General features: G+C 43.0%; 1 protein-coding gene across 11 annotated transcripts in view; it reads left to right on the top strand.

The window, feature by feature from the left end:
• Positions 1-12,092, top strand: part of MAP7D1 (MAP7 domain containing 1) — a 268,439-nt gene that overhangs the window by 211,571 nt on the left and 44,776 nt on the right. For 6 of the 11 annotated variants that reach the window (XM_086956478.1, XM_086956484.1, XM_086956483.1 and 3 more), the window contains one exon: positions 7,598-7,747. In XM_086956478.1, coding sequence (XP_086812604.1) covers positions 7,598-7,747 — 150 coding nt within the window. The remainder of the gene's footprint in view (positions 1-7,597; positions 7,748-12,092) is intronic. The other 5 variants (XM_086956482.1, XM_086956480.1, XM_086956485.1 and 2 more) reach the window with 1 other exon arrangement.

Here is a 12,092-nt window from a genome sequence, read left to right as displayed (position 1 = left end):
ACTGGGGTTTAGTCTCATTTTCACGACCAATATTCTATGTAGTGTTCGGCAGAGCATCCACTCCAGAGATATGCATGGGCTCCTAGGTGACCCAGTATAAGGCCCTCCAAATATGTAAAGAAAACCACAGTGGTTTCCTGGTGAGATGAAGGTAAAATGTATTTGAGAGATATGGTCTATGTTCATAGTAGCAGTAAGCAAAGAGGTAGCAAATGTCTCCATCTACTGTGGAAGTAGAAAATAGCTGAACATGTGGCTGAGTAGTAGCAGCCGTTTTGAGCCATGTGCTGCATCAGTGTGAGCTGTTTGACCCCTTAGTGGCGGCTCCCCCGTTAAGGCAGTGGAGCGTCACCCCACTTCTGAGAGCCAGGAGATTCAAACATGAAAAATAAAATGATAATACCACAACTTTATTATCATTTTAATTTTCTTGCAGGCTGCCAGCCGAGCCGACTGAGCCGAGTCTATAGACAGGCAGGCCATCATGACGGGCGGCAGCTACAGCAGGGAGGAGTGGTGGTGAGCCCTGCAAATGTGCTCGCTGGTTTGGCCGGCCGTCTTAGGATGGCCAAACTGACATGCACACTTGGATCTCTCCAACCCGAGCAATGTTGCTCAGCGAGGACGAGAACAGGCACAAGCTCCAAATTCCTGAGTGAGCACCAAACCAGCCTGCTCAGACCAATCTCAACGCTTCTCTCATGCTAGGTAAAAGTATTATCAGTATGAGAGCAGTGTCTGGATTGGTATAAGGGAATTTGGGAGCCTGTGCACCTGCCCATGGACTGCCAGGGCAGGAGCAGAAGAGCACCAAGGCGGTGGACGGCAGGTAAGTACTCTTAAATGTTTTTTATCCTCCCCTTGCTGCATCACCACTTTTATTTCACATCAGCCGCCACTAGACACCTTGATGAAGGGTACAGGGTTAGAAACGTAACCACTATTTTGGAGCGACCAGGAATGTCACAAAAATCCATACCCAGAAATTGACTGTAAAGCGTGATGTCATTGGAGTAGTGTTTTCTCTAATTCTACCTCTCTCTGCTCCTCCAGTATGCCCAGGGTCTCCCAAAATGGATCCCAGTGTCTTCCATATGTTGTGCCCATTGTAAGTACACACACACCTCTACGCACACACACACAAACAAATACACGTATGCAACTTCCAGTGTAATGTATGCGCTATTTACTCTTCATAATATTGTATTGCTATATGTAGGTAATCTAAGAATACAACTGTTCCACTGTACCTTCCCACAGACACACATACATGCCAACGCTGCACGCAATCCAATGCAGGCCAAGCGCGAGTTAAGCACGCAACAGCAGAACTTTACCAGTGTGGGCTGGGAAGCACCACTCCTGTGACCCAGGTATAAAGGACCTGTCCACTCTGCTGATCACAGAAACTTAAAACCCGTCATGCTGCCACAGCCGCGCTCAGGCTACTTCACTCCTGGCGAAGGCGGTGGCCTTCCACCACTTCTGTGAAGCACCTTGGATCCCCACCCTAATCTAAGCAGTCCACGAGGCAGGCCTAGGTTATAGTGCACATGGATGATCCATGTCCGCGCGTGCCAAAATACTTACCAGCGATCCAGATGTCACCACAGTTGGGGTACCAAAGGCTGCGCTGCACGTCTGTTACCATGCAAGGAACTTGTCCGTCCCAACAAAGTGAAAGGCGGCTCATGGAGGGGCTGGGCCTTCAGTCCATCCTGCTCAGAAAACCGCTGTGCGGGTTCAGGCACAGACCAGGATTGCTGCTAACAGAGACTAATCCCTGAATTACTGGACTGTTTCATAAGATTCTGTTCAGAAACATAGCTGCCAAAGTTTGAAATTGCTATGTATGACACTTTCCTAAATTCAGTGTAATTCTGAGTGACATTTCAACACTATGAATGACACTGGCAAGCAAGATAAAGCAAGGAAGAGAGTTTACCTAGTCACCTGAATAAATGCTTCAAATAACCAAGTTTTAACCGTTTACAATCCCATGGAGAAGTGCATTACCATACAATAATGTCAAGGTACAACCTGTCTGTGCATTAGCTTGCACAGTGCACAACATAAAACAAACATTTGAAATGCAATAGGTCTCGCATTTACGCGAATTTAAGCTTTTGTTATTGTAAATAGCAATGCCTTTTATTTTTGTAAATAAAGCACATGTCAGGGCGCCCCTTGCAACCAATGAAGTAGCATCCGTCTACTCCAGGGCCTCTCTGTCCCGTGTGTATCCTGGCCCAGTCTCCCAGGATGTGAAAGGCCCAATCTCGTCAACTGCCTAATAAATCAACCGCTCTCAGCTGACTCGAGTCGCCAAAGCCACTGCAGACTGGCACTGGGCAAGCCTCAGAGTGAGGCCGAGGCACACCGCATGTATAGTTCTAAACAAATGAAATAAGAGAGGTATGTTGTCATTGCGCTCTAATAAAAGCTGCACTCTGTGCAGACACGTGACGTGGCTGGTGCTGATCTTGTAGGCACAGAATGAGCTGCACTTGTGTGTTATTCACCGCTCCCTCGGACCACCGCTCAGAGGCCCTAATCATTACTAATTCGTGCGCTTGAGTAAGCTAACAGACAGAGGCTGCACATTAAGGCATTTAAAGCATTTCGAACATTATCCGCAACTTTTGTCTTCAATGTATGATTTTATGACACCTGCGCTTGCCTTGGAAACGCACTTATTTAATGCAGCGACGACCAAAGGAGCAAAAGCATTTACACATGTAGCTTGAAGCCAAAGCATTTGTTACGTGGCGCTTCAAAATAATCATTCATCCCTTTAATCAAAGATTTTTGGGAGGAGAACACGCTCAGCCACCCCCCCCCCCCCCTCTGCCCCCTCCCCCCTCCTCCTGCTGGAGGAGGCCTCGATCACTGTGGGGCTGGCTGGCACTGATGCGTGCTCCGCTTCTGCGGGTGCCTCCTCTGCTGCCCCTGCGCCTGGCACCGGTGGGAGGGCTCCTGGGGCCGTGCCCAGATCTGTATGAGTGGCAGAGTGGCGCGGCTGCGCCTCCCAGACTCCCCCCGGGCCTCGCAGATAGAAGCAGCAGAGAGCACCGCTGGGCCCGGGGAGCGAATTACCAATGATGAGGCAATCACCCCCAGTGATGGAGGTCAAAGAGGACACACATGACGTCAATGTGACGCGAGGCGGATCGCTGTGGCCCTGGACACATCTGATTCCTTTTCAAAACTCACGCTCCTCTGTTGCTGGCTACTTGTTAGACGTGGGTGATGGGTTTCGGACTGCTTCCGGGATACTGTCATTTGCACGCGCGCACGCACTCACAATCCACGTGCATCTACAAGGTAACGTCAGCTCGACGGATTCATGTGCCTGCTGTAGAGATCTGCCTAATCTGTAGGAAATTGGGCTGAACCCTTTTGGGATTGGACCTCAAATTACAGCACGTGAAGAGGACATAGGAAACCTATGTTGGCATAATTATACAAAAAAATGCATTGTTTTATAAACCTGTAATACCATAAGTGCTGATAGACCCTGGTTTGCAGTCGTTGTATTAATAATTGATAGCAGAACAGTTATCCCGAGTCATAAAATCACAACTAAATCATTGAATAGGGGTCAGCGAATATTTTGGATCACAAACTTGGGTATTTCTTGTAAAAACAATAATAAAAATGTAAAGGTCGCAGTGTTACAAGTGAATTGGGCTTCACATGAAAATAAGGACTTTCACAAGTAGTTTATATGCATGTGTGATTTATGTTGTCACATGTGAGGAAATCCTAAACACAGGTATACATTCAAATACAAGATGCCTTAGAGGTACACGTGTGGCGTGGATCTAGACTACTTGTGAGAAAAGGTGAATAAGGTCTGCATTTGCATACATTGTGTCAGTCAAAATATCTTTATTCGGCTTATTAAAAACCATACAAAGAAATGAACAATAAAATACATTTCATACAAGATTTATCATAATACACATGATACAGAAATCTAGCAACAATTTTAAGATTTATAAAAAACAGTTTAAGAAAAAAATGTGTTTAACATTAATAACTAATCTTGGCAGGCAGCTTTCGCCCTTGAGGCGGCTACCAGGAATTTAGCAACGCAATAAGTAATGTGAGGGTTAGGTAGGAGTTGTAAGTAGAGTAAAGCCGGTCTCACCTGTGTGAAGCCGGCCTCCTTGAGAATTGGCAACAATAATTTTTTCCTAGGCTCTAAATATAAACCACAAAACATAACAAAATGCATTGTGTCCTGCACTGAGAACTGGTCACAGCTGCAGGGCGGAGCTAATTCTGGTTTCTGCCAGTTATTAAAAGAGCCTAAATAATAATGCAGCAAATTAAATCTAAATTTGGTTAAAAGAAACCTGGTAACATAACCAAGGTATGGTGCAAGTGAAGGTGAAGTAAGCAGCAGGCAATGGTCCCTCACTGCCGGCTTTGCTAGTTCGCTCTCTTCACGGCACATCTCCTTCCTTCCCATAAAAGACTTTTTGACTGAATCAAGATCTTGAATCCTAATGGACTCCGGAGAAGTAAAAAGCTCCGGGCGTCCTAGATCAGAAAAAGCTTTTGCTAGATAGGCCAGCCAAGGAATTTTGTTAAATTTGTCAAGGGACAGGACATCGGTCAGGATCTTGTGGTTTAATGGGAGTTCTTCGTTCATCCATATTTTTAACCATAGAATCAGAGGGGCCATGCTCAACTTATCTGAGAGAAACTGTAGGCCAACTTCTTTATGTATGGAAACTTATCTGAGAGAAACTGTAGGCCATACATTGTGGTCTGAGAGTTGCTGAGGTAGCATGACTTCAGAGTACTTGCAAGAAACGTTACGCAAGGTATATATGTGTGTATATATATGTATATATATATATATATATATATATATATATATATATATATATATATATATATATATATATATATATATATATACACACACAGTGGCATTGAGTTACCAGCATCATTTAAGACTTGCAATAGGAAGTTGCACAATTGTGTAGGCTTGGGAAACGTTTCAAACTCTGCGAACTACGGGTGGGCTTCATCAGGGCCATACCGGGGAACCAAAAGCAGAGCTGGCAAAGATTCTCATGCAAGCCCGCTCCCTTCATCTCTTCGGGCTATCGTTCTTTCCTTCCTTCTGTCACCCTCCCTTTCTCGCACTCTTAAAGCCCTTTACCCCTACTGCGATTAACAGGGACATAGGCTACAGGAGCGGCCCTGGGCTTTCAAAACCGGCCTCCAAAGGATCCAGGCCATCGGGCAATGCCTGGTGGAATAAATGGCTTTTCTTGCTCTAGGCCTAATTATGGTAAACTTTGAGAAACTATGCTCGGTGGTAAAAGCTTCACATACCGTTGACGTCATAACAGCCCTATTAAATAACAGAGCTTCTCTGTCCATCACACCTCTGTTCCCAATTCACGTTCGTAAAGGTTTGGGCTATCTACTCCTCTCCAATGTTACTTTTGTCATTCAGGATAGAGTAAAAGATACTGCTTGTTACATTTTACCAAATGCAGGAGTAAAATAAAGTGACTATTTATATGTTTTTAATTGCAGTCCAGTTATATTAATATTCCATGGCACCAACAACAACTTGTGGACCTTTCAGATGCTATTTTTGGTTTTCTCTATCCAAGAAGAGTTGCCAACAGAGCTTTTTTTTTAACGTTGACAAAACAGAAAGGAGATCAGTTTGTTTGGGATGAGTCCGCTTTTCTGGATTAATCTGGCATCCATTTACCGTTTTACATTACAAACTAGACAAAACTTAAAACAGGTACTCCCGCCTTGGAGGAAAGACGAAACAAGTGCTTTCACTCACTTACATTTTCAAATGAATGCGCTTTAGATAGGAAAAATGGCTCCAGTTTAAAAAGATTTCTGGTATTCAAACTGATAACCTACCTGGTAGTATAATATTCGGAGGACCCCAGGGCTGGACAGGAATGAACCTGCAGCCTCACCCTCTTGTATCACTGGTCTCCTTGGCAGTTCCATATAAACTGATATATTTCTTCCTTTTACCCATGTATAATTCTCGTGCAGTAAGGTTGTTTTTAGGTTTTCTGTGCAATTCCTTTCACCATTCATGGCAAACTCCTTGATGTCATGTGTTACCTGTAGTAGCAATACTGCCATTCATGGCAAACTTATTTTATGTTACAAGGGGTCTACTTTCCATTCGGTGTATTCTTCCACCTCCACTAAGACTAATTCATGTCTGAAAAGTGCAGTCTCCCGTCATACATTTAATTCATTTTCTCGTCCATACCTTGTAAACACAACACAATCCCTTTTTAATTCCACACAGCAGAAGGCATTTTTTAAAAATACTTTTGTAAATACCCTAGTGCAAGAGTCAAACCAAGTGATGTCCTGTTCATGTTTTAAGTGCGATCTTGTGACACAGATGGTGACTATAGCGATATTACCTATTCCTGTATCATAACCTGAGTATTACTAATCTTAGTATTTTTAGCCAATCAGTAGCAGCTGCTGAAGCTGGAGGAGGCACCACACACATGACATCACACAATCCAGGACAGGCGCTGTCGAATGCAGCCATACATCAATCATGAACAGCTGCTGTGCCTGGGCACCACACAATCACTGTGAGCTGTGGTGCCAATGGGAGTCTTGGATGCATTATAACACGCATTCAAGAACAGCTGCTACACCAGAAGGAACTTCAAATACATTGAAGCCACACAGTGAAGGGCAGCTGCAGTGCCCATGGATGAGCTGCGTGCATTATGACATCGGAGTCGATATCAACTGCTCACAAGGGGGCATCATATGCATTATGACGTCATTAAGTTATTCTATCTGCCTCGAGAGCTACATGGACATGCTTCTAATTAGGGTTGTGTTGGTGCCATTGGATCTGTTGGAACAGACAGGTTGTTTGAATGCCTAGAGTGACCATTTAGCAATAGAACTGCATGCTAGTGATATAAAAACGATTGTGCGTGGACTGATAAGAAGGGTATCAGTTTAGGTGCTGCACTTTAATAACAAGAATAGTAGACAACTAGTTGTGCTTTTTTGTTGTTGTTGATTTTTAAAAAAATTTTTTTTTTACATTGAGTACATTTTTGGACGATTCATTCAGTGTCTCATGGAATCTAACATGTTTCAGCTTCCTGACATGTATATCGTTGGAGCCTTCATCGGGGTGTATGTAGTAAAGGCTGTAGAACTCACCTCTGTGTTACATGGTTTCTAAGAACTCATGCTTTGTCAGATCATGGCAGTCATATGTAACAGTGTACAGCCTTTTTTCCCCATGATTATTCTAATGTGCCTGACGTGATCGACTATTCCCCAGCCTTACTGGGGTTTGTAAACTTCTACTCTGGTGTGCATCCTGTCTCATGGCTGTAGGCAATACCTATTTTAGGGTGGTTTCTCCCCGGCCTGGCTCTTACACAAGCGAACATCCTGTCCTCCTGACCCTACTCCTCTGCACCAAACTTTCACTTATAGCCATCTATGGGTGTGGCTTGATATGTTTTTGATTGACTTTCTCGGAACATTGAGTTTGAATTTGTGAGTATATCTGCAGTATTAACCCTTTGTCGCTTTTCGACAGACCGTAGTGCACCACTGAGCGCCTGGGAGAGCAGCATAGTGGACCGGCTCATGACTCCAACTCTGTCCTTCCTGGCCCGGAGCAGGAGTGCCGCCACTCTTATCGGCAGCCGCAAGGATCTTGGTAAGGGGCATCCTGCTAGAAGCCCAGGTCAGACTCTGTTACTTCCATTCGCTACAAACACAACCCCAAAACCTCGCTAAGTGCATTCGTGCGCATAACATGTCACTGACCTATGTGTGCATAGCATGTGCATCCTTTGGCCATGTATGTGCATGACAGTCTGTTACTTTACCTATGTGTGCTTGGCAGTTTTTTATTGAGCGGTGTGCATTTCATTGCATTACTAACCTGTGTGTTACTGCATTGTGTGTTTGTATGGTAGTGTGTCTGGTCTTGAGCTGTGCACATAAAATGATCCTATACAGCTGTCCGTTATGAACCTGTTTATGAGCATGTAGTGTTTTAGTTGTAGCAATATCTGTGTATGCTACAATGTATGTAATACGTCGACGTTTGGGTATATGTGGTGTCTGGGGACATTATGTAAGGGATAAAGTTCCTCCTTCCATACATTATAAGTAGGACTCCCGGTTTTATGTTATTTATTTTTTTACATTTCCCTCTGCATTTATTCATATTTATATTTTGGCCATTTTATTGGTAGGAATCCATTTAGTCTCAAAACATAAAATGGTATATTTCCACATTTATTCAACTGATAAACATGCACTCCTATTTTGATGCCTGTCACATTTTAGCTAATTTAGCCGCCAAATATAACCAAGCACTACACCCACAGGTGACTATTAGCAATATGTACAGATACATGTTAACATATGCCTGTATTTAAGGGAATCTCATCCGGTTCTTAAGTCACCTGGGTGTCTATCTGCTTAGCATTTGGTCCTGAATTCATGAAGAACAAGTAGAGTCTCTCACAAGAAGCACATTTGTCAGTATTTTTCTGCTTTTAAATAAAGGCAGGAAATTGTTTTCTGTCTGTAAAGATCTGTAAAAACAGAAAACTGGAAGCCTTAATTAGAAGGGTATTGAAAGTCACCAAGGAGTTCCATAACCATATAGAGGAACCCGGCCAAAGGCTGAGTTACTTTATAAGTTTATGGACCTCTAAGTGAATTGCAATATCATTATCTTGTATATAAGGGGGTACCTTATTCCATGTAATGCATGGGCACATCATCATCTCTCGCACAAACCACTTAAAACCTTTGCTGCGTAGCTCTATCATTTGAAAGAGAGAGCATGTTTACAAACATGAAGAATAAAAATAGAATCTCTAGTGCAAAATTAAATACATCAAAAATCTGTTGGATATTATTTGAAGAAATATATTGAAACAGTTCAGTACAAGTCAGTATAAAAAAGCTGCAATCATTCAGAATGTATAAAAACATTTAGAAAAATCTAATATTTTCAATAATTATGCACTGTAACCTACAAAAATAGAGCAGAAGAAAGTAAAGCAACTTTTTATTTTCGTTGCTATAAACCGCTTCTCCATGGCTTGCCATGCCTTTCACCTCTTACTGCCTCTGACAGCAGGCATTGTGACGTCAGAGCTCTACTGCAATAACTTGTGATAGTCGAGTTCTGGCGTTGTAATCTGTGACCAGATGCGTCAAGAGTCGCAGATTATAAATAAAGACTGGAGTTAATACAGGGTTTGCAGAATCCCTTGTATTATAAACAGTTTGTTCTTTTATGCACCATTGCGGTCGCCTTCCTATGACAGGCCTATACAAGAGCTTTTGTGTCCGTATTCAAGAAAGTTGGTTCATTTACATTGAGTAAATTTTTTGGACAATTCGGTGTGTGCCTCATGGAATCTCACACATGTTTCAGCTTCCTGACATGCATATAGTTGGAGCCTTCATCAGGATGTGCTTTAGCGGACTCATGACTAGCCCCCACACCTCTGCTAATTGGTCTCTGTTAATATATCTCAGCCTGACCAGCTGCTTGCCTGACACTTAATCTCAAAGAGCTAATCCTCTCAACCCTTTTTTTGCTTTCTCTTTACAGAGATTATGCTTTGACACACTTCTTGGGGGCTTAATATATACTGTAGATATCTGGAGATCTGTACATTCTCCATTAATTGGCAACTTTTTTATTAGATAATATCCATTATATTGGTTTTGAACAATTTTTTAAGTGTAAACTGAACATATTTACCACATCTAATGAAGTGACCCTGTGCCAAAGTACAAATGAAATGGAGTTTAAAAATAATGTTGCATTTTTTAAATTTGCAAAGAATGTGCAAACACAAAAATCTGTAATATAGAGAAAAAAATCATTACTTTCTTACAGTTTTCAACGGTTAATATATTATTTAGTTATCAGTTATCTGTTAGTTTATTTATATGTAATTCTTTTTTAACTATTTAATTAGATCCTCAGCTGAGTCAACATAAATATTGTCTCCCTAACGTTTAATTAGTAAGCGCCTTCATCAAGATCGAAATCATTAACGAAAAAAACCCCGACCAGCGGTCACTGTCAATAAAAGAAAATTTAGCTCCACATTAGAATTTGAAGATTCAATGAGATTCCAAGTGATCGTCATGGGATTTCCCTATTCCACCATACCCAAGCTACAGGGTGAGCGGACCCCTTGGTTACCTTCAGGGACCATGCCCTCTTGAGAAGACCTAGAAGATTAACATTATCTCACCAATATGTTCATCCATTCTTGGCTTGGATATATAAAGGCAAACCATGCAGAAAAGGGGGTAAGAGTTCCACGTAGGCGACCTGACAGAAGGGGAGCACTTGTACCCCAGTGTTCAGAAGGTTGTCTGTAGGAGTTTCCACCATTCTGTCGCCATGAAAGACTTCAGAGGTACAAATGATGGTCTGTTTGTGGGTTGAACACAGCAAACACAAGGAGATGATGGACGGTGCAGTTAAACTTTTCAGACACTCACCCCCAGTCACAAATCTGGATTGAATCCATCACCGTTCTTTAGCTCAATTCGCCATCTCAGTTTGTGGGACAACACTGTCTTCTTTTCCGACTTACTGATGCTGTATAAGGCGTTGAAGTGGTTTCTTCTAGTGTTCGGTATGGGCTGTCCTTCTGGTCTGGATGTTGGATATTTTATGTTATGATGTTCGCGTTTGTATTGTGCTTGTGAGGTGGCAGCAGTTTGAACGTATGGGGTCATAGCAGTTGCACCAACATAAAACAGAATCCCAACACCAACCACCTGAAATGTATCCTTCTCAACACCCGCTCAGTCCACAGACACGCCGTTCATCTCTGGGATCTACTCGACACTACATCACCGGACGTCGCCTTCCTCACAGAAACCTGGATGAACGCCTCTTCAACACCCGACATCGCCATAGCCATCCCTGACGGCTACAAGATTATCCGTAAAGCTCCAACCAAACAGTAGGAGGCATTGCCATTGTTCATAAGAACACCATTCGCATCTCGACCAGTTCCGATGACAACCTCGCAACCGCCGAACACCTCCACTTCCAGATCCGACACAAGAAAGACAGTCACCCATGCACTGGTCACTAGCAGACTAGATTACAGAAACACCCTTTTTGCCGGAACCACAACCAAATTACAGAAAAAGCGCCAACGTATCCAAAATGCCTCGGCCGGACTCATTCTAGACGTCCCCCGCAGAGCTCACATCTCCAGTCACCTGAAAGAACTCCACTGGCTCCCCGTCAGCAAAAGAATAACGTTCCGTCTCCTCACCCACGCACACAAAGCACTATACGATCTAGGACCCGAATGCCTCAACACACGACTTTCCTTTTACACCCCCACCCGCAAACTCCGATCGTCCAACCAAGCACTCGCAGCTATACCACGCAGCCACAGGTCCACCATGGGGGGGAAGATCCTTCTCCTACCTTGCTGCCAAAACCTGGAACTCCCTCCCCACCCATCTCCGCCTTACCCAAAACCACCTCTCCTTCAGAAAACAACTCAAAACCTGGATATTTGATAAGTAACCCCCAACCTCCCTCAAGCGCCTTGAGACCCTCTGGGTGAGTAGTGCGCTATACAAATGCCAAACTTGAACTTGAACATAGTGTTTGTTGATGTGTATTGGTGACATCTGCTTTCTGCATGTGTTCGGCTGATGAGTGTGTTTCAATGTGTGGTAGCATTGTTACTATTTGTTACCTTCTAACTTTTGATGCTTAAATATTACTTGCACAATGACCAATTTTAGTTACTTAGATGTGAGCTCACAATTTCATAACAAAATTTCCGGCGTTAAGACAGATTGTTGGGTTAAAATGGAGTCTTTTAGTTATTAAAACAAATTCTTCAAGGACACCTGGGTGCAGAATGTAAAGACTGATAGATGTATTTCTTAATTTCATTTCTCATTGCCATTTTTTTGGAGGTGTAGAGTAAAAAAAAGTTTTTAATTTTATGTGGATGTATGTGAGTATGTATGTGCGTGTGTATGTATACACGTGTGTATGTGTGTTA

This window comes from Lissotriton vulgaris, chromosome 2_1 (assembly GCF_964263255.1).
Source record: "Lissotriton vulgaris chromosome 2_1, aLisVul1.2, whole genome shotgun sequence".
Lineage (NCBI taxonomy): Eukaryota > Metazoa > Chordata > Amphibia > Caudata > Salamandridae > Lissotriton > Lissotriton vulgaris.
This window is presented reverse-complemented; position numbering and strand designations above follow the sequence as displayed.